The sequence below is a fragment of the Haemaphysalis longicornis genome, unplaced genomic scaffold (genome assembly GCF_048455015.1).
Source record: "Haemaphysalis longicornis isolate Haplotype H1 unplaced genomic scaffold, Haemaphysalis longicornis Haplotype H1 scaffold_1, whole genome shotgun sequence".
Taxonomy (NCBI): Eukaryota; Metazoa; Arthropoda; class Arachnida; order Ixodida; family Ixodidae; genus Haemaphysalis; species Haemaphysalis longicornis.
In genome coordinates this window covers 415,247,587-415,268,826 of record NW_027526203.1, presented here as the reverse complement: position 1 = coordinate 415,268,826, position 21,240 = coordinate 415,247,587, and the positions used below count along the sequence as shown (strand labels likewise).

The following is a 21,240-nucleotide window of genomic DNA, read 5'->3' as shown; positions in this document are numbered from 1 at the left end:
CCTAGGCTATTTACCAACAATTTGGGGTCAAGGTCTGCATCTCTGACCCCGAGAGAGAAGTGGAACAGTGGGAAGAAACGCCATTGCTCGAGGAATGAAAATAACCGGTACCCCCCCCCCCCCCCCCCTTTCCTCTTAGCCCCCTTCCCTCATGTGAGAATCGTAGCTCAAGGAAATGCAATAGAAAATGAGGAAATCCCTCATTCAAATCAAAATGAATCCCTCCTCCCCTACCAGGAACTCGTACACCATTGCTCCCAGCACTGCATATCCTTGATACTCAGCTGGGTGCCAAGCCCCACCAATTGTTCGACCCACAGCGAAGGTGCCAAGATATGGCCCCGGCATGAACCAGCAGATTACTGGTGACCCATTGCTTGCAAGACTGACCTTTAGTCCATCTTGTGTACAATTTATTTTTGCATGAGCAAGTATCTGAGAGTCCATGTTTGAGACAGGTGTTAGATGAAGTACTCATTTAATATCTTTAAAGCTGTACAGTGACACAAGGTTCCCAAGAAGAGGGGCAGTGATGCTGCACCAGCAACATGACAAATGTGGAAGCAGGATATACAACCAGCAGTAATGTTACAGCACAATATTGCCGCAAGTAGATAAAAATTGGTCAGTGGTGGCAATTACATCGATCACTTCATTTCAGATCCACTAAATAAGAAGAAGCAAAACTGTGCCAAGCGTTTCGATGCAAATAAAAACAATGATGGCAGCTTTCTTCTACACAGAGCTAAGTTTTTTCATCCACATGGCCTGTGCAGAAATCCTGTCCTGTACAGCACTGCAATTCACAACTATATTTTTTACAAAACCAGTGAACACCATCAGTGAACTTCAGTGAAAACCAGTGAACAACTCCAGTTATCATCACAACAGGTCATGCCTAGGCTGCCAATAAAACGATTCCTTTCGAAGAAGCCAGACTAGATAAGCATATTTTGGCTACACATTTTCTCCAAGAGAGGAAAACTAAACACAATTTTTACCCCCCAAAAAAGTTTTTGATTCACATTGTTGTGCACAAAAAAAATTATTAAAGCACGCTCGGAAAAATTTGGCCCCAGATTGCTGTAACAAACACACAGCCACAACTCAATGGCAACTGAACTAAAAAGATCAGAGTAAGAACATCATGCAGATGTATAGGGTAATGTTCATGAAAGTTTGCTGCACAGTTAAAAACCTACAAGATAAGCTCTCATGACTTACACTTAGATCAAACTGTACAGAATATCAACACACAAAAATAAAAAAAGGCATCCTTGACCTTCCAGGGTCTCATTATGAAAAAGTATACTCCTCTGATGTGAGACATGTGCAGGTGAGCGAATGAGCCACCACAGACTGGCCTGCATACATAATGCGCTCAAATAACTTACAACTCCCGTACACAACTCCCCAAATAATGCACACTCTGCACCTAGCCTGCCTTGGTCCCCCTGCCCCAAGCCCGCGTAGAGCATCCTCCTCGGACACCCTACGATTTCACGTCCTTGGCATACTTCTCGTACTTGTCCAGCAGCACCTTCTTGTACAGCTCCTGGTTGCTCCAGATCTCTGCAGCGTAGCCATTCAGTGGGCTGGACACGTTGGGCTCTGCACACACAAGAGGAAGCAAGACACTGAGAGAGCACCTAACAAGTGTTTGCAGGCACTGTGCAAGCTTTGGGAACAGAAGGAAAACTGATAACAGTCGTGCTGCAACTACACTTACAGCCAAACAATTGTTTCAGAGGAAAAATGAATGCCGTGCCAACAGCATTTAAATCCCATAGGCACAAACAATCTCAATAGCCGACAGTAATACCAGAGTCCTTCAATGCCTTTCTGGTCATGAAACTTCGCCGCCACGCTATAGTAGAGCTTCGTACGCTGCCGCGCCGCGGCGCTGGTGTTGATCGGGGGGCAGCCAGGGGCGTGGTCAGAGCGCGTTTGGCAAGGAACGGACCACGGAGTAAAATAAAACAGACTCTTGCCGCCTTATCAGCAGTGCGCTTTCGCTTTATGTGTCGTGGGCCGCTCAAATGTACTTACCATTTTGTGAGTGGCGAAAAAATTTGGTGCGAACGGGCATGCTGCTACTGCGTTCCTGCCTGCCAGTCTGGCTACAGAGCAGCGGCGGCTGCCCGATGCCCTCCGATCTGCGGTGGCGCCACTCGCGGTAGCCTGTGTCCCCGTACAAAGCTTGGCCGGGAGTTTTGATTGATTGTAGGGTTTAACGCACCGACGCAACGCAGGCGATGAGGCGCGCCGTAGTGGAGGGCTCCGGATTAATTTTGACCACCTGGGGATCTTTAACGTGCGCCGAAATCTCGTACACACGGGCATTTTTGCTTTTCGCCTCCATCAGAAAAGCGGCCGCCGCGGCCGGGAATCAAACCCGCGACCTCGTGCTCAGCAGCGCAACGCTTTAGCCACTGCGGGAGTTTCATGACCCGAGAAGCATTGAAGGACTCTGGTAATACCAACACTTTCAAAGTGCCAACAAAAACAAATTCTGCGGTTCAACAGATTTAAGAGCCTGTTAACTGGCAAAATACTTCGCATACAGTCTATCAGCTTATCTCACAATGACCTCAGCTCCTCCTCCACATGGCTAGCAGGGGAGCTGGTAAATGCTGCATTTGCTTAGAAGTGCACCCCAGGAAGGGCAACCAGCAATGCTAAAAACAGCTTTGTTGCCACTTCTGGACACGTGCCACTCACGTATACTGCTCTCTCTCTCTCTACTGCCAGTGTTTCTTCTTGCAGTGAAATCAGCCCTTTGGCTGGAAGCAGACAGATAAGCAGTGACACATCCAGGGCAGAACCGACACTGCATGTTCAGTGAACTGCAGCTAAATGAGACATGTCTTAATTGCTCAAAATTAAGATATGTTTTGTTTAGACATTGTACTTTTGCACTCAGTCAAATCCAACACTTACAAATGCGAAAAATGCGTTGTTAAACATACGCGCCATATATCTTTTACGAAAACTGAACATCAGATAGCGGCCACCAAACAGTCATTAACTCGAACTAAGCCAACTAAAAATCTTGGTTAATCGCAAGTTTTCGAAATTACCAATGGATCGCCTATATGCTTCAAGCATTTTTACTTCCTTGCTTGGGAGACTCTTGTGGCATGTACCTAACGACTCCAAACATCCCCAGCAAAAGTTATTGGAGCTCACAATGTAACCACGAGCTTCTACAAGAGGCAATTCCCTTGCCTAGAGATTACAGTAACAAAGCACCAGAGGAAGACAATCAGCTGCTGTGCTGCTGCGAATGTGCGAATTTTCCCTATGCAGCCCGAGAATGAAAATATTAGCATTTCACTCATTCCTAAACTCTGCTTGTCTCACATTTCAGCTGTGCTGCACCTAAGAAAAGGCACCCCTTGATTAAAAAAAAATCAGCACTGTAGAAATTTGAAGATACGATAGACAGTTGCCACAAGCATAAAAAGGCCCAGACATTCAAAGTTGTTTCTCAAACTACTCTGTGCTTTGTCCAGTGCAAGCACATGACAAATTCCATTTATGCGTCAATTATAGAGAATAAAAAATGGCCGCATGTTGAGGTAACACAGCTGGAAACAGGTCACATATCAGAAAAACCTTGCGTGGTCTGTTTCAGTTCATGCATTCAAAGTCACTTCGGCATCGATTTCTCAATTTAGAGATACGAGACTGGCAGAAACAGTATGTATACCGTGCGTGCATTTGTACACCCAATAATGGAAACAGCGTCTCACACTGTGAGGTAGGTATCAATATCTACAAGCTTTTCCGTATACAGATACAGTTGTGTTAAATATAAATACCCCTGACAGTGGCACAGAACACAGTCCCACAGATAGACAAATTGGTATACGACATGCGATCGGAAGGTGTGGGTTTGGTGTGGAAGGTGTGGCTCTGGACGCCTGTTTTTCTCCACTTTCCTGACATACAAAAGTAGAAGGGATTGTGGCGGTAGGGAAGGTGTCAGGTGTAAGCTCGTCCCGGAACCTAAAAACCGGTTTTACAGATCAGGGGACGGATTCACTATAGGTAGCCACCATACCTGCAGGACTGAATTTCGTGCTTTACATGGCGTCATCAGTGACGGCACTGAGGAAGTAACTCGCTCTGATATTCGATGAGCCATAACACTTGTTTGTACTTTGCTGGCACGGCCTCTAACAGAACAGTGTGGGAGGTCGGCAGAGGGTTTAGAGAGGACCACAAATGGCTTTATAGATGCGAGCTGCACATAGCAGCTGTCAACAATGGGAACCAGATGCCAAAACATTGCTGAGTAAGGATGGTGCACTCCGGCAAATGGTGCTAAATTCAATCCCCTACCTCACCTGCTGCAACTTCTCGCATAAAATGTAGCGGCCGTATGAATAGATACAGATTGTACCGATCAGTACCTTTAATGATGACCAGCATTGAGAATTTACAGTTCAGTCTAAACCTGCCCTTAGCTATGCAAACTTCAACTTACGCAAGTAAACCACACTGCTACCATATCTGCCTGCTCAACCAGCATTCCTTATTTTTGAGCATTTCCGTTCATTGGAACATTCAGAAAATTTAGAAATTTCGGCTTTACATCGAGAAACTTTCTTTTTATGTGAAGCTCGTTTCGCATGTTCAAAAGTTCACAGGGAAGGCTTGAATTTGCAGGGGTGAAACAGGGTACATGGATTTGGGAGCAGGCAAAATTGCCTTTTGTAGCAGCCCCAAAAGGCCGTTTGTCAGGGGGTTGGCTCAGGCAGCTGTGCCAGCCCCCTGCCAATTAAGATTAATCTATTTATCTACTACGTTAGGCCTTTTATTGTGCACTAGAACCTACTCCGAATGAGGAATGCAATTCTTGTACTATATCTGGAAATTTACAATAAGCAGAGCTATCTACCCTCAGCTCCAGCCAGTGCGCCGCGTTATCACCGTCCAAAGGGTAAACCTCACGCACAGAGTCGAAGGGGATGAGATAACAGGCCTCACTTTGTGTGCGGTATAGACGGCAGTGTAAGTGAACTCAGGGTGGCATTCCGTAATACAAGACGTTCGCTTGCATATTTTGTTCTATCGAAAAGCGGTTTCAGGGGGTGCGAAGCAGAACAGTTTTTCTTCATCCGTCATGGGATTGCGAGAGTTGACAAACGTACACCGTAGACTGCGCAACGAGAGCGTGTTAAACAGTACAATTAATGCTGGATCATCCTCCACATAAGCAAAGCTAACCGCGAAGTTCACAGGCGAAAATGAGTAATTACCTCACAACAACGGCGAACTGAATTAACAAGCGAGGGCAAAGCGTCATAAGACCCCGCTGGTTCAATACGTGCAGCTACGCACGTCAAAAATGGTAGACTAATTCGAAGTTTACCTTCAATAAACTGCAACCTTTCATGCGAATATTATTCTGTTTCTTATCTGTTTGCGATGAGACGCAAAGGTTTCACCCACTCTTGGTCATTTCCTATTGATTGTGGTGCAGGCGCGGGCACCGGAAAACAAAACCGCACAAATGCGACCCAAATAAATCCAAAGTGAAGGTGGACAATGCGCGTAGTGCCCGCAGCCTTACAGATAAGCAAAAGCCGATTTCTATAGCTGCCCATGGCCTTGATGAAACCTAAACCATAACCCCCTTGAAACCGAAAACACGATGTTGTAGCCAAGTTTTCAGCCACACAGGGGTGGAACAAGGTTCATGAGTTTGGGAGAAGTCCTGGGAGCAGGCAAAAGTGCATTTTGTAGCAGGCTTGGAGCAGCCAGAAAGGTATATTTGGAGCAGATATATGTAACACTATTCCACAACATTATGGTGCCTCCGTCTGTGCGAGTCCCCTGCCAAGTATACCTTTTATCTACTATCTCAGACGTTCAACCATGCACTAGAACCTATTCTGAACTAGGAACGCAGTTCTCGTACTATATTTAGAGGATTGCAAAAGGCGGAGTTATCTACCTCCGGCCCCAGCAAGCGAGCTGCATTATTCCCATTCAAAGGTCAAACCTCACGCAGAGTCGAAAGAGATCAGATAACAGGCCTTGCTTCGTCTCCAGTAAACGGCAATGTTTATGCGAAGTCACTGCGGCATTCTGCAAAACAAGGTGTTTGCTTGCATTTTTTTCCTATCGAACAGCGGTTTCAGTGCATGTGAACCTGGACATAGCTTTGTCTTCCCCCGTCACAGGGTTGCGAGAGTCAACAAACTTGCGTCGCAGACTAAGTAACTAGAGCGTGTCAGAAGGCACGATTAATGTCGGACAGTCCTCCACTAAGCAAAGCTAACCCCAAAGTTAAATTGAAATGAACTGAAATTTGTTCTTTTCCGAATGCAGGAAAACTGAGGGAAGGCAAACGGCGACGAGCCTCAGCCTACCTCTATTTCACAGTTTATTTCAAGCACCAAATTCATTTCCGTTTCAAGTTCACAGGCGTAAATGAGTAATTACCTACAAACAAAAGCGCACCAAATTTACAAACGAGGGCAAAGCGCCCAAGGCCGTTAGTTAAATACACGCAGCAACGGAAAGTTGCGGGCAGCAAAGCTAGGATCACCATAAATGGGCGACTAAACTGATGTTCACCTCCAATAAACTACAACCTTTCATGCGTATATTATTCTATCTGTTTGCGATGAGACACAAAAACATTTTACTTTTGGTCATTTTCCATTGATTGCGGCGCAGCGTTCGACACTGGCAAACTCAACCATGCAGGTAACACACAAATTCAAACAGATGGCGCGTACTGCCTGCGGCCTTACGGCTAGGCCAAATCTGAGTTGGATAGCCTTCTCGTAGCCTTGATGAAGCTAAAACAGCACGTTTCAACCAAGATTTCGGGCACTGGGCTTCATGGCGGTACTATCTAGCGGCGTAATTCATGCACTCAGACGTAGGACGGTGCTGATAAACGAGTTTGGCGCAACAGGGGCAGTTCGGTGCAGGATGGCGCAGGTAAACAAGTTTGGCGCTCAATGGCGCAAATGGTGCAAGCTGTTCCACCCCTGAATGTGTATAAAGCAGCTCCAACAAAGCCACAATGTCTGTGGAAGCGCCGTCATTCTTGTTTGAAAACAATGTTTTTCAGCAAAGAGACCCATAATTGACGGCAACCTCTTTGGCTGCGCCGTTTCCACCAAATGGAACCACGCTTGTAAGACCTCCCTTGGGGTCGCTACAGGCCCAACAAATGGCAAAGTTCGGTATGGCAGTCGCCCCCAGTCAATGCTTATAGTGATCGATTGATTATGAGGTTTAATGCGCCGATGCTACACAGGTGATGAGGCACGCCATCGGAGAGGGCTCCGGATTAATTTTGACCACTAACGCACGCCTAAATCTCAAACACACAGGCGTTTTCACTTTTCGCTATCAACAGAAAAGTGGCCGTCATGGCTGGGAATCGAACCCACGTCCTTGGACTCGGCAGCACAATGCCCTAGCCACTGAGCCACTGCAGCGGGTAATGCTTGCGGTGAGAACTGCAGTCATCTTCGGAGTACTTTTTGAGCCACTGCCCCCTTACCGAAGCAAGGGGAACCTGGTGAAAAGAAATCGCCTTTGCCATGTGGCTGCCCATCTTGCTTAGCTGTGCACAACAAATACCGCCGCGTACGATATATTCACTGAAAGTACATTGCAAAAAAGTAACAATATCTTCGAGCATATTCTTTCACGAAAGCATCTTTTTTAAGCTGTACTGCCGGTGTCGATTATAAGCTACAAACCCGACATCAGAAGCACTGCACCTACTTTTTCCAGAACCACTATCCATGCAGGTGACACTGCCTCCACAAAAGCTAAAGACCAACCAAGACTGCGGCCGAAATTTCTGATGCACACGTTTTCTTTTTTATGCGCATTTTTTGTTATCACTGTGTGATGAAACAGTAATCTAATGGGAATTGACCGCATGCCAAGAGCTTTTTCCTGTTTCTATTCTGATGCACTATACAGGGGTGAGACAGCTGAACAGATTTGGGAGCAGTTTTTGGAGCAGCAAAATGTCGATTTTGGAGCAGAACAACATTGATTTGGAGCAGTTAATGACATTTATCGTGTCATCTTAGGTGCCTAAAAAATTACAACAGCCCTCTCATTTCAATCCAGAGGCACACGTTTCCCACGATCGTAATTTGAGTAGCATTGAGTAGCGCTGCTACGTTTAGCCATCTCGCTTTTGGCAATGAATTTCACTTCAGATAGGTAAATTATTATTACTATCGTACAATACTAATCCCTCCTGCTATCGCTGAACGTTTTGCGGCGATGTAGCCCGCGCCGCAACATCTGCCGTGTCGGTCGTACCAATCCCGCCGCTCACGAGTTCACTGTCAAACGCAGCAACAACTCAGCGTTTTATAACATCGCAATGAGCCCAAAATGTTACTTCACGCAAGCAGCATGCCTCACACTCAAGAACAAACCACGGCGAAGTAGTGGGCACTATGCTCAGGGGCGAGACAGCTTAATGAGATTTGGGAGCAGTTTTTGGAGCAGCGAAATCTTGATTTTGGAGCAGAACCACCTTGATTTGGAGCAGGAGAATGACATTTATTATGACACCTTAGGAGCCTAAAAAAATCAAATTTTTTGGCAACTCGGGGGGCAAAAGTGCACTTTTTAATCGGTTCTGTACGTACATAACACTCAAACAGCCTTTCAATAAAGTTTTTTCTACCATAGTATCACAAGGTACGAACTGCACTACCTTTTTACAAACCAGTTTTAAATTCTTAGGCTCTTTGCATAGATAGCGTGGAGTGCCGTTGAAAATATCGAAATGAAAAGCTAAGCACTCGTAAGGCATTTTTATTACCATGTGAATGCCGAAATTATTATTTTTTTGAATCCCCAGACTCGGCTTTACGCGCAAGTGTAAGAGCCACGGCAAAAGTCGCGCAAAACGAGGTGACAGTCGTCGCACCCCAACGGCCCTCCCATATCTATCCTCGAGATGCTTGTTCACTACGATCGTAATTTGAGTAACGTTGGCAAGTTTGGCCACCACTCTTTTTGGCAATAAATTTCAGTTCAGATAGGCGAACTAGTGTGCGATAACAGCCCGTCCCGCTATCGGCGAACCCTGCTTGAACATTTTGCGGCGATGTAGCCTGCGCCGCCAAACACCGCAGCGAGTCCAAAATTTCACTTCAGGCACGCACCGTGCCTCACACTCAAGGCCGACATGAATTCCCGTCTTTCGAGTCGAACAACTTCCCGCAGCAGATCAAACGACTAAATGTAAGCGCAGCAACCCCCATAACTGAAACCACGGTAGAAATCGGCGTGAACAACGAGCCTCCTGAACCATGAGCAACTGCTTCGACCGGCAGCCATGTTTTCCTATCTTCGCCACACCAAGATGGCGGCGCCCAGTAAAGTCGTTCTGGAGATACGGGGAGTTTTTTTTTTTCGTCTGCTCGCCCAAATAGTTTATCGCCTCAACACACATGTGTTTTTCTACAGGACTTTGCAATGGTTTTCGGTGGGAAAACTTTAAAAAACGCACAGAATATAACATGCGCAACCCGACATTGTGACTTTCGAAAAAAATTACCTCGGGGACAATTTTATGTTTGTCTTTTATTGGATGATCAATCAATTGAACCTTTACAAACAGCATCACCTTGGGGTGCGGGAAAATTATGCCGTCTGTAAGCATTTTTCCCCGCTGAAATTGACGGGAGCGTTAAAATCCTTAGCGCCGAGACTGTTTTGGAGCAGTCTGGCGCAATTTTTGCAATTTTGAAGCTTTTGGAGCAGCCTGGCGCAGTAAAACAAATTTGTATCAAAAGCGTGCAATATGCGCAGCTGTCTCACCCCTGTATGCTGCTTTCCCCCCTCTTTCAAGCCAAGCAACTTCCGGCTCCAGATCGAACAACTAAATTAAAACCCAGCCACCCGCATAACCTACACCATGGTAGAGATCGGCGAAGCACACTGGGCACCTGAACTACAAGTATAGCTGCTTCACCCCACGGTTGTTTTCCAATGTAACCATACCATCCAAGATGGCAGCGGCCAGTGGTGTTATTCCCGAGATACGGCACTCCAGAAATTGCTGTGTTTCTCATCAACTTGCAGAAATAGTTTGTCGCCTCAGCTGACATGTCTTTCTACAACACTTTGCAATGGTTTTCAAAGGGAAAACTTTAGAAACACACAGAATACAACATGTGCAACCCAACAATGTTACTTTCGGAAACTTACTGGGTCATTCTTTTTTATTGATTAATCAACAATCAAACCGAAAAAAAAAAAAAACGGCGGCACCTTGGGGGCGTTGGAAAATCATGTCCAGTCGACATTTCCATCGAATGTGACATGAGCGTCCAAATCCTTGCTGTACTGACTGTTCCGGAGCAGTTTGGCACAATTTTTAATAATTTTCCCGCTAATGGAGCAGCCTGGTGCAGGAAAACGGTTTTGTATCAGAAATACGCAATATGCGCAGCTGTCTCACTCCTGACTTTATGAAACACTGCATTTCGAGTGCTTTTTTATGATTATTTTTCCAATCCATACTATGCAACAAAACACGCTGCATATTTCTTTGGGTTTTAATCTTTCATATGTATGAGCGATATGAAATGCATGGTACGCTATGGAATGCATTAGCAAAGGGTTAGCAGCTGTGGCCACTTTTTGTGGATGGTATCCGAGTGGGTGCATATTCAGTGGGCGTTCGCTAACCTAGCCATGTAATGATTTCACGTTAAAAACAACTCTTATTTAAGCACACCGTCGAGGCCACAGAAGGTGTGCACTTCCCCCAAAGTGAATAGGCAAAGACTGAGCGCAAAGGACCAAGAAAAGGACCAAATGACAACGGCAGACGGAGCAAATGCGTATACAGCGGGGAAATGGGGGATCAAACGCAGCGCAAGCTGGTGCAGTGCTGCTGGAAAGAAGTAAAAAAGCCAAACAAGCAATAACAAATTTGGCACACTGAATCCCCAAGCACATGCAGGTCGTTATTAATAAAGCTGGTCGTGGGGAGGACGCACTTTGTCCCAGCCATATGAAGCACATCCTCTATTCATTGAGCCACTATTACAGCGACTTTCGCTCCCTTAATTTTTAGGAGTGTGTGAATAGGGATTTTTGGTTTCAAAGTCAATGGCAAAGCGAAAAATAATTTTGTTGGAATAGTTGCACATCAAATATCACAAAGTGATATTTGCAACTTCTCAAGCAAGTTCCAGTAACTATAGCCTGTTTGCACAGTTAAAACAAACATACAGAACTGAAACTGAAGTTATCTTGCACCTTTAAGCTCTATTGATGATGCTACATTTTATGTGGCGTCAGCTTTCATCTGATGTGGTGAACTCAACTAAAAGTGTTTCAGTATTAGTGTATTGACAGTATCAGGGCTCGCACAGGCTTCAAAAGCAAGAATTCAAGGGTTTTCAAGGACTTTCAAGGACCAGAAAACACATTTTCAAGGTCCCCATCTAATGTTTTATCTGGGATTATTTATAGCTTTGTCAACACAATGCAACAGTTTTTTACTGCACAATACCTAAGCACAATATTGCACATTTAGATAGCCACTAACAGGTGCGTGAATACTCCCCCAGCTTTATTTTTTATTTTATGGTTGGTGTTTAGAGGTTTTTTTTCATGTTTTGCTTAGGCTGTTTGATTTCAAAAGTTCGTTAATCTTGCCTGCACCTCCTGCTTTGTCAGCAAGAGTATCAGTTGAAACTGAATAAGCAAGTGTTGCTGTAAGGCAGGACGAACTATGTACACGTCCACCATTTGCACGTAAAAGCAAACACAGATGGAGCGTATGAGGCACAGCAAACATGCAATGAGCAAACGTCCACAGACTTGGAAGATGCTAGAGAACAGAAGCTGGCTTTCACTTGATTGTATTGTGACATGGATTGGATTGAGAAAAGCCAGCTCCCAATGTTGCCTCGTAATAACAATGTTTCTTTACATTTTTTAACACCTAAAATCTACGACAAACGCTTTAAATTCTTGTGAAAAGACAGGGCCATTGATTCTCTCCATAAAAATCAAGGATATTCAAGGACCATTTAAAAATTCCAGGACATTCCAGGCCTTGAAATTGACACTTCTGAATTGATTGATTGTAGGGTTTAACGCGCCGACGCAACGCAGGCGATGAGGCGCGCCGTAGTGGAGGGCTCCGGATTAATTTTGACCGCCTGGGGATCTTCAACGTGCGCCGAAATCTCGTACACACAGGCGTTTTTGCTTTTCGCCTCCATCAGAAAAGCGGCCGCCGCGGCCGGGAATCGAACCTGCGACCTCGTGCTCAGCAGCGCAACGCCTTAGCCACTGAGCCACCACGGCGGGTAACACTTCTGAATTCAAGGGTTTTCAAGGACCTGTGCGAACCCTGCAGTATGCATTCTGACCAAGCTGTGATCAACACATTTCTCGCTAAAAAACCGTAAACAGCAGTTTCTTGCACGTTCATGTCGGTTCTAGGAAGGAAACCCAGTGTATAGTCCATATTCAAGGGATGAAAATAAGCCTGATTTTTAAACACTCGTGTGCATGGCGAGATGGTATCATTCCCGCTGTGCGCTTGCTTGTTCCCAGAACAAAGAATAAATTTTTTGGAACGCACTTGCACTGCAGATGTGCCGAAGATGGCCCAGCACACATGCACAAGAACCTATATATGGGGTTTGGGAAGGGCTCGTCTTGAGGGAAGACTATATCAACACTAACATGAACCTACAAAGAGTTCAGACCAAAATTGACCCAAGTGCATGATAACAAATCCAAGTGGGTGATACCATATGTGCAGGTAGGCGGGCAGCTTCCAGAACGCCGAAGTATCAACAGCTTCTCATAAAGAAAGCATTACCTCAATCTAGGAGTGCAAAGCACGACAAATTTGTCATTACGTCATGACAAATTCAACATGTCGTCGTCTCATAAATGCTGCAAGCGTCTCGACTAGTAGAAGATGGCGCCAGCTCTCTGAGCGCACTTGAAAAACGTCAAATTTTGAACTTGAAAGCCTTAATATTGTACTATCGATTTGAATAGGCGTGGGCAGGAAAGTGTTAAGTCCTCTTGTAAACAAGTAAAAGAAGTCAAGGCCCCATGAGGAAGCACTTCCAAACCTTTCAAGATATGCACAGATGGCAACAAAAAAAAAATGCCAGTAAGCACTGGCTATGTCTCATCAGGGCTCTCAAACACCCTGTTCCTCACCTGCATTTCCTACCAAGCATAAATTTCTGTCTGAAGAACTCGCCAAGACATACGGGTAACAAATTCGCACAGTCTAGAAAATTGTTTGCTTACAGTAGGTCTCCCAACAGAACATGCCACACTTTTTGAACCCAGAGAAGACCTGGACAGGATCTCGGAGCAGAGGCCCCCGCATGTGGCCTCACCTGCCAGCAGTGACTGGATGGAGATGAGCACAGTGCGCACGTCAAGCAGTGCCGTCCACTTCTCCTTGAGGATGTCAAGGCAGATGTTTCCCTGGACGTCCACGTTGGGATGGAAGCAGGGTGTCTCAAACCGCACCTGGGGGCCTTCGTACGGGTAGGTGCTGGGAAACTCCAGCCGCAGCCGGTAGGTCAAGTTCTCGTATACCTGGAAGCACAATGAAACCGCCACGGAACCATATGCGATCACAGCAAAACTGTGAGACGGCCGAACGCACTGGTGACCATATTTTATAGAGCTAACTGTCTGCACTGCTGGCGAGCCTTTGACGTCCAGAGAATAAGTCAATCAGCTGCACTTATTTACTGGCTCTACAACTTAGCTTTAATGGCATACCTGCCAACCTAGCAACATGAAAATTCTGGAGACTGCATTAAGAGGAAGGGGGGAGGTAGTTTAGTATTACGGAACACAGACTGGACACTGACATCAGAAAGGGGCCAGGGTGTTTATTTCGAGCTGCTTTGTTCTTGAATCAAAAAACTATACTCTTGGTTCTTGTAGTGGAAAGCACCAAACTTCTGTACTTGTGAAGGGATCTTTTCCCCCGCCTTTTTTAGGTACGGTGGCGAGTGCGTCTCATGGCCGGCCTTTGTAAGCTATAAACAACATTCCGGCAGCATCCAGATGTGCGGTGCGCGCGGTACTATAGTGCTTAGAATATACTTAGTGGTACTCTACGGTGTGGTTATAAGGAATTAGAAGTCTGGTGGAGAGTGCTCTTCTAAAGCAACACAACTGTTACAGCAGGAAAGACTTACATCCAAGCATGATTGGGGAAAAAAAAAAACAAAAACAAAAAAACACTTCTCGGCGGTGGTGGCCACTGTTCGAGAGATTCGAGATAGTATTCGTACAATCGGGAGATGTAAAAATTCGGGAATTTCCCGGTCAATTCAGGAGAGTTGGCAGGTATGTCACGGCGAATGCCTCTGCGAGACGGTACGCACGAATGGCTTTACCTAAGGCAGTTTAGGCATGTATGGTTCCATGCCACATGCATTAGCTATCTGCAGCAGTAACATAAAACTAAATCAAATGTTGATTTGTGCAGCTGAACCTTCCTCTGTGAAAAAGGTTCAAAGCAGCACGAAACAAAGCAGGTCCAAAGCAATGTGACAATCCAGATTGGAAGTGGCACCAAGTAACACAATTTGAGTTCAAACAGGCACAAAATAAAAGGATACAGCCCTGACACAGCAATGAAATATCGTTGCGTGCCTCCTGCACGATTGTGTAGGGGGTCAATTCCCCCCCCCTCCCATAATTTCTAATCAGAAAAACGCAGTCAAAAGTCATGTAAGGAATTCCTCCTACAGGCTACCTGCACATGGCTGCCATGACTAAAAAGCTCCCCCTCGCTTACAATCTGGGCCGCTCTAGTGCCGGTCATGAGTGTCAAGGATTGGAATAGGCCTCCACACTAGTGATGAGTGCATTTTTGAACTAACAGCCTTGCCATGTCACCTGCCTTCCCACTAAAACCGGGCATTCATGAAACATTGTTGAAAGACTATACACGTCTACCACATTTAAGAATGTGTCCTTTACCATAAGCCCTATTACATTTTCCAGTTGTGGCCTTATTTTCACATCATGCAGTCAATAAGCTTTATTCAGTTCAGGAAATTAAGGTCTTTTTTCCCCAGAAACCCCCCTAATAGCCCAAAAGCCCCTTCCTTTAAATCCATCGAATATGTTCACAATCAATCTCCCAAGCCAACTTAGCTGGGACAAGAGAGACCAGGGTCAGTCTGGCCGAACTTGCCCCGCTAAGCCGCTGCAACTCAAAGTAATAAAAAGACACCATTTGTTGATGCAAAGTGTCTCACCATGTTGCCCGATTATGTGAAATTCCGTATGACACGAAAAATGCGGCTGTTTGAAAAACTGGGGTTAGAGTAAGTACAGCATGAGCACTGCAGTGAGTTTGTTGAAACCGTGTTTTTTGCTGCATCGTGTAGTTAAATAAGCCCAAGAAATTCATAACATGACTGTTTACCTGAAGCCTAAGCCCTTCAGTCATCTGCATTTGGCAGCAGGGAAAAAAAAATTAAAAAGATCGACACCCTCATACGCAAAGCATACAAGTCAGTGCTAGGTCTACCAGCCTACACATTCACAGATCACCTCCTTCAGCTTGGGCTCCACAACTGCCTGTCGGAACTGATAGAAGCCCACACTACCAGCCAGCTTCAACCACTTCAAATCACCGCTACAGGACGACACCTCCTTAAACGCCTCAGCTACCCAACGGCTCCAACCCCCGAAACCTTCTGCAGCCTCTAGACATCAGCCCGAGGTGCCATTCATGTCCTTCCAATACCCAAACACATGCACACCGTCTACAATGTAGGTCACCGCCAACACTGCGCTTGCCTACTCAAGAAGTACGGCACCAATCCCGATACCTACTACACTGATGCAGCTCCATACCGCACGTACCCAGCCCATGCCGTAGCAGCAATCCACTCAACCAACACCATCACAGTTTTTGCCACAATCAAGACAACATCCACTGATAAAGCCGGGGAGGCTGCTATCACTTTGGCTATCACCGACACACTTTCCTTGGACATCCCAGTACTGACCGACTCCCAATCTGCTTGCTGCCGCTACGCCACAGGACGCATCACTCGCATCAGCTCCAACACACTGGCACGCCGAACAGCGCTCCGAATGACCCGTATAGTGTGATTCCGGCCACACATCTCTTCTTGGGTACGAGGTGGCACACGCCACCACCCGCGAGCTCCCTTACCGGGCATTCCCAGAAGAGACCAACGGTGTACCGGCCCATGATGACCTAACCCTCCACCCCCTACCCCCAACCTACTCCAACATCTTAGCCCACTACCGGAACTCCCGATGACTCTCGCCACACACACAACCACCGACCCCCGCATATGGCGCCGCCTACAAGCACAGATGTACCACAATCACACTCGCCTTCACTATGTCTCCCCCACCCTCTACCTATTCAACTGTCCTTGCTGCAACTCTCCCAACACAACCAGCCCCCTAGTTTGGACATGCCCGTCCAATCCCCCCCTCCCCACCCCTTTCCTGAGCATTGGGAGCGCGTGGTGCGCTGCAGCCAGCTCGAAGAACAGGAAGCCCTGATTCTCCGGGTGAAGACTGCAGCCACAGCCCGCGGCCTACCGGAATAGGATGGACACCCAGTGATCCCTCTTTAACCCATCTCCCTGCCCCTCTTTTCGCAATGAACGTTTTCAACAACAACAACCTCCAATAGAACAGCATCGAAAGCAGCCAAGGATCAAACCTGCAACCACAGCTCAGCACCCCCGTTACCACCATAGGCCACTGCGTGCCAAACTGCTCTAAAAACCCTGAAACCCCAGGCCCATCTCCTCTTGACTTCGCCCACTAAAGGCAAACAAATTTTTGATTGAACTGAAAGAGATGACTACTATCACAGCATTTTTGTTTGCAAACAAACAATTCATATACAAATGGAAAAAAAAAAGCCCCAATTCATAAATTGTGGGTGTTTTATGTGCCGGAGCAACACCTGGGCTATTTTTTCCTTCCGCAAGGAAAAACAACTGCCACGGCAAGAAATCCGACCTGCGAACCCATGCTCAGCAGCCCACCACCTTGGCTACTGAAATATGTGCATGAAAATGCCCAGAAATGACACAAGCAAGAAATATGGGCTAGTCTGTTCAGATCATGCCAACACATGAACAGTGCACAAATGACCCTGACAAACCAGACACACTGCTGTGCACTTGTCAAATGCATATATGCACACAAACCTAGTAGCCCAAATTTCTTGCTTACGACTGCCTACCTCTGCACCTGGCAAATCCCTGTGCCATTTATGTTCTTTCATATGTCAAAATGGAGGAGGTCAGATTGTAGCATTCCTCATTTTTGAAGGACATTATGCATATATCAGGGGTGGAAGCGGGCTTGAGACTTTTGGAGCAGCTTAGAGGGCAGGAATAAAGCAGTTCTGGAGCAGCTTCAGGACAATAAAAGGGATGTGTTGGAGCAGCATTGGAGCACCACAAACGACTTTTGGAGCAGTGCAAGTCGTTTTGGGAGGAGTTTATAGTCAAACAATTTATTTGCAATCTTTTTTCTTGCAAACACGCACAAAAAGAGCAAAAATTTCAATTGTTCTTACTCAACATTTTAAGAGTACTCAACTGACCACTCTTCCAATAAGTTGAAAGTATATGTGCCCATAATTAAAACATACCAGCTGACAGAGCGATAACTAAGAGAAAACTGGAGATAAGCGATGTTTTGAGCAACTACATTTACCAGATTTCAGACAAATGAAAAAAATATTCGTGATATTTAACGAGACTAAACAAATAAAATAACTAAAAGTAACAAAAAGAAACTAAAGAAAAATAAAATAACAAAACAATAGGTAATTTGATGCACTGCATAGCAAAACCTGACTAGACTCCACAGAAATTAAAAATAAATGTTGATGGTATATTTTCTTGATGTTCTTGATGTTTCGCAAGAAAAAAAAAATACTCTAGCGTATAACGTTCACATAAAAAATGCCAAGCAACTGTGTTGTGCTTATCTAAACAAGCCGCATACTACTGTTTTGTCAACTTTTTTTTTTTTCTAGCGTAAACAACGGGCTTCCCGAGGGAAGGGGGGGGGGGGGGGGGCTTTTCTTTTTCTGCGTCCCCCCCCCCCCCCGAACACTGCTGCACGGCAAGACACACCTACCGAGCTGATTACTTGTACATAGCTGCTAGCTTAACAGGATCTCTTCTCTCGCTTGTGCAAGAGCAGTGCCTTTACCTCATCCTGTTCGATACTACATGGCGCCATCTAATCCTTGGAATGGTCAGCGCCAATAACATAAAATAGCGAGAGTCGAACTGAGCAGTACTATTTTATTTGCTCTGACAGTAAGCGGAAAGACTGCAACGACTGCTGGTGATGACGCATGCTTCAAGGCACAGTACGCTGTGCGGTGAAGCTGCATTTAGGGCTAAAGTTTGCACACTGCCCGCACCCCAAGACCCATAAGATCTTCTGCACCACCGCTTGGACAGCAGGAAATTGTGACAAGTGACTCAGAGCTTTAGTCCTTTAAAGAGTCTGCTGAAGTGAGCTACGTCGTGAATGACAGCCGAACAAATGAGTCCCTGCTGCTCTCTGCACAATGAGACTGGCACTGAACATCATTTCACTGTTGCCTCACATTTTGCGGCAACCTACTCCAACACTGTTTTTTGGAGCAGGGTGGTGCAGGAAACCGAACTGTCGCAGCGTGGCACAAATGGCCCAGCAGTTCCACCCCTGATATATGCATACACACACCGTCCTATCCAAGGCAGTGGCTGCCTGGCTTAATGCATAGCCACATAATTATGCTCAGTGGGATTTGTGCACAAGCTGCATTCACTAGAGCTTTTAGGATGGCGCATTTATTTCTACGTTCATTCTTGTGATCAAGACTTTGCTTGTGCCAAACTGAAGTGATCTAGTTCAAAATGGTAGCAATTCAAGCTGTGGTGAAACAGAGGTTCACCTCAGAGTAGCACAATCAACCAAACTAAAGCTACAATCGACAGCACTTGTGCAAACTCTTCTGTGTGGCGTATTTTCACTGCAGCACTCAGGTACTGCAATTACCTTGAAAGTTACACTGCAAAAGCAAAATAAAGAAACCAGGCACCTGTACAAATGGGAAAGGCACACAGAACAGGAGAATCGCTTTGAAGAGAGAGAATGAGTAAAGAGTCGGACACGTGAAATACAACGGATGAAGTGGCTCAAGGGAAGCCACTTCATGAAGCAATCGTAAATGGCAAACTCCGCGTGTGTTTCCCCGTGTGCCTGACTCTACCCAGCCTTCTTAAACGCTGTTTTGTTTCTAGACTACACATATACACAATAGACAAAATCAGCAGTACCAAAAAGAAATGTTTTGTTTTTACCGTTCCTACAGGCCCTTGTATCGTTCCAATCCAGCGGAAAAGGTTGTCACCATCAGGAAACGCAGAGATTCCTTTTTCACCACCCATCTGGACACAAAAAAACTAGCTCAACATACATATCTCAGGAACGTTTTTTCATACAAGACCTCATAAGCAGGGAGAAAACAGTGTTAACTGAACATTTTTCAAATACTTACGTTCACTAACGGATTTCAGGCAACTTTCCAACTGAAATTGTAATTTTCGTCATTTAGCTAGTGCATAACGCAGCCAAATAATCATCTAAGTGGCTGACCCCTCACTTCTTGACGTTGAAAGCAAGAGCTGCAGTGCAGGGGAGTTTTTTTGAACAAGGTTTCGTTAGCCTAACCGTGCAAGTATGGACGTTTTCAGCACTTTTTGATTAAAATTACTCACTACAAAACTTTTTTGCTTAACTTTAAAATTTTTTTCTGTGTCTTATAATTACTGAAAACCTTTCCGTTCATGGCGCTCGAGCATTTTTCGTGGCTAACATTATAGTTGCTGAATACCGAGCAGTCAGATACAATTTCATTTGAATTGTTTACCTTAGGTTTTACTCGTGCGACGGAATCAAAAACTAAAAATTATAAACGCTGAGATTAGGCCTAGTCGGTGCTAACAGAAGCGCGACATTATAACGCAAAATAATGCGAACACAATGAGACGCATAGACAGGACGGACGCTATGAGTCTCTTCGTATTCGCGTTGTTTTTCGCTCGTTACGTGTCCAAATTTCAAAAATTAAGAGGCAACCAATGTTGTTACTAGCAGGTTACCCACTTGAGAGACAAAAATGCGTTACGCAAATCCCCACAGTTTCCATGCAAAAGTTTTGTAACCAATCAGTACTTACCATAAGTGTCATGAGCTCTTGCTGAAGTCTGCAAAATAAACGCAAAGGGACAAATTTAAAGCGCGTCTACGGTTTTTTTAGCTGGTTACTAGTGGGAACGCATGCCTGTCACACGGGCAATTCCAATGGTCACTGAGCCAAACCTACCATACAAACATTTCAACAGCGAACGTCAATGGAGAGGTCCATTTGAATAACGAACGACACAATGGTCACCAAATTGCCTGAGCGTGATCTGCTGAGCCACGAGCACTGAACAGTCAACTCGAAGCTTCACCAATGACGCGCCACAACGCGCGGCTCGTAAATCACGAAGCAGGTGCATTAATAGTTCCTAGCTAGAAGAAAACACAGAAAAAACAAACACTTGCACACATACACAACGCACACGCAGTTGGCAGATAAAAATGCGCTGTGCTCACAAAAAAAATCGCGAATTCAGATATTGCGGTGTCGGTACTAGGCCTACGGCTGGTACGCAACAACGCGGCAACATAGAATGGCTACCTTTTTGTAACCGAGTGCCTGCCGGTATCAACTCTGCGCTGCTCGTCGCCGCTCTTCGAACTCTCATCTTGGGCCAAAGGGTCAACGTTTTGCGAAGCCATTTCGTAATAAAGGCCCCAAAATTACTACTGGACCACCGCTCTCAACCGAGCTTACATGCAAGCTTGCGTTCAAAAACTAACGAATGTGGCAGCGAGCCAATCAGTAGGCTTTGTCTGCCTCATCGCCTGGCCACCCCGCTACGACGCCTCACAAAAAACGACTAAAATGGCTCAAGTTTGCCACGAGCAGAGCAAAAAAAAATTTTCACACTTTTTATGTTTTTAAAATTGTAAAACATTGTGGTTTATTTTGTAAACGCTAAAGTGGCCGCAGCATAATTACCGAAGGTGTCCTGTAGTCCGCAAACTCTGAAATAAACAACCTTACGTCACAGGGTGACGTGGTCACGT

The 21,240-nt window shown here is 45.6% G+C and overlaps 1 protein-coding gene across 1 annotated transcript; it reads right to left on the bottom strand.

The window, feature by feature from the left end:
* Positions 1-461: 461 nt before the first annotated feature.
* On the bottom strand, positions 462-21,031 carry LOC144155586 (ubiquitin-conjugating enzyme E2 C-like). Its single transcript, XM_077687124.1, has 5 exons — positions 20,789-21,031; positions 20,282-20,309; positions 19,404-19,490; positions 13,401-13,605; positions 462-1,611 (listed from the first exon to the last, which is right to left on the bottom strand). The coding sequence occupies exons 1-5, from the start codon at positions 20,887-20,889 to the stop codon at positions 1,493-1,495; spliced, it is 540 nt and encodes a 179-aa protein (XP_077543250.1). The 5' UTR covers positions 20,890-21,031; the 3' UTR covers positions 462-1,492.
* Between the last annotated feature and the right edge of the window lie 209 nt (positions 21,032-21,240).

What these genes read in the sequence shown, in the direction of transcription:
- LOC144155586 (XM_077687124.1), bottom strand. Translation starts at nt 20,889, where the DNA reads ATGGCTTCGCAAAACGTTGACCCTTTGGCCCAAGATGAGAGTTCGAAG. An exon ending in TACAAGGGCCTGTAGGAACG is followed by an intron (nt 13,606 to 19,403) that starts GTAAAAACAAAA and finishes TTGTGCTTCCAG; the next exon opens with GTATACGAGAACTTGACCTA. An exon ending in CATCCAGTCACTGCTGGCAG is followed by an intron (nt 1,612 to 13,400) that starts GTGAGGCCACAT and finishes TTGTGTGTGCAG; the next exon opens with AGCCCAACGTGTCCAGCCCA.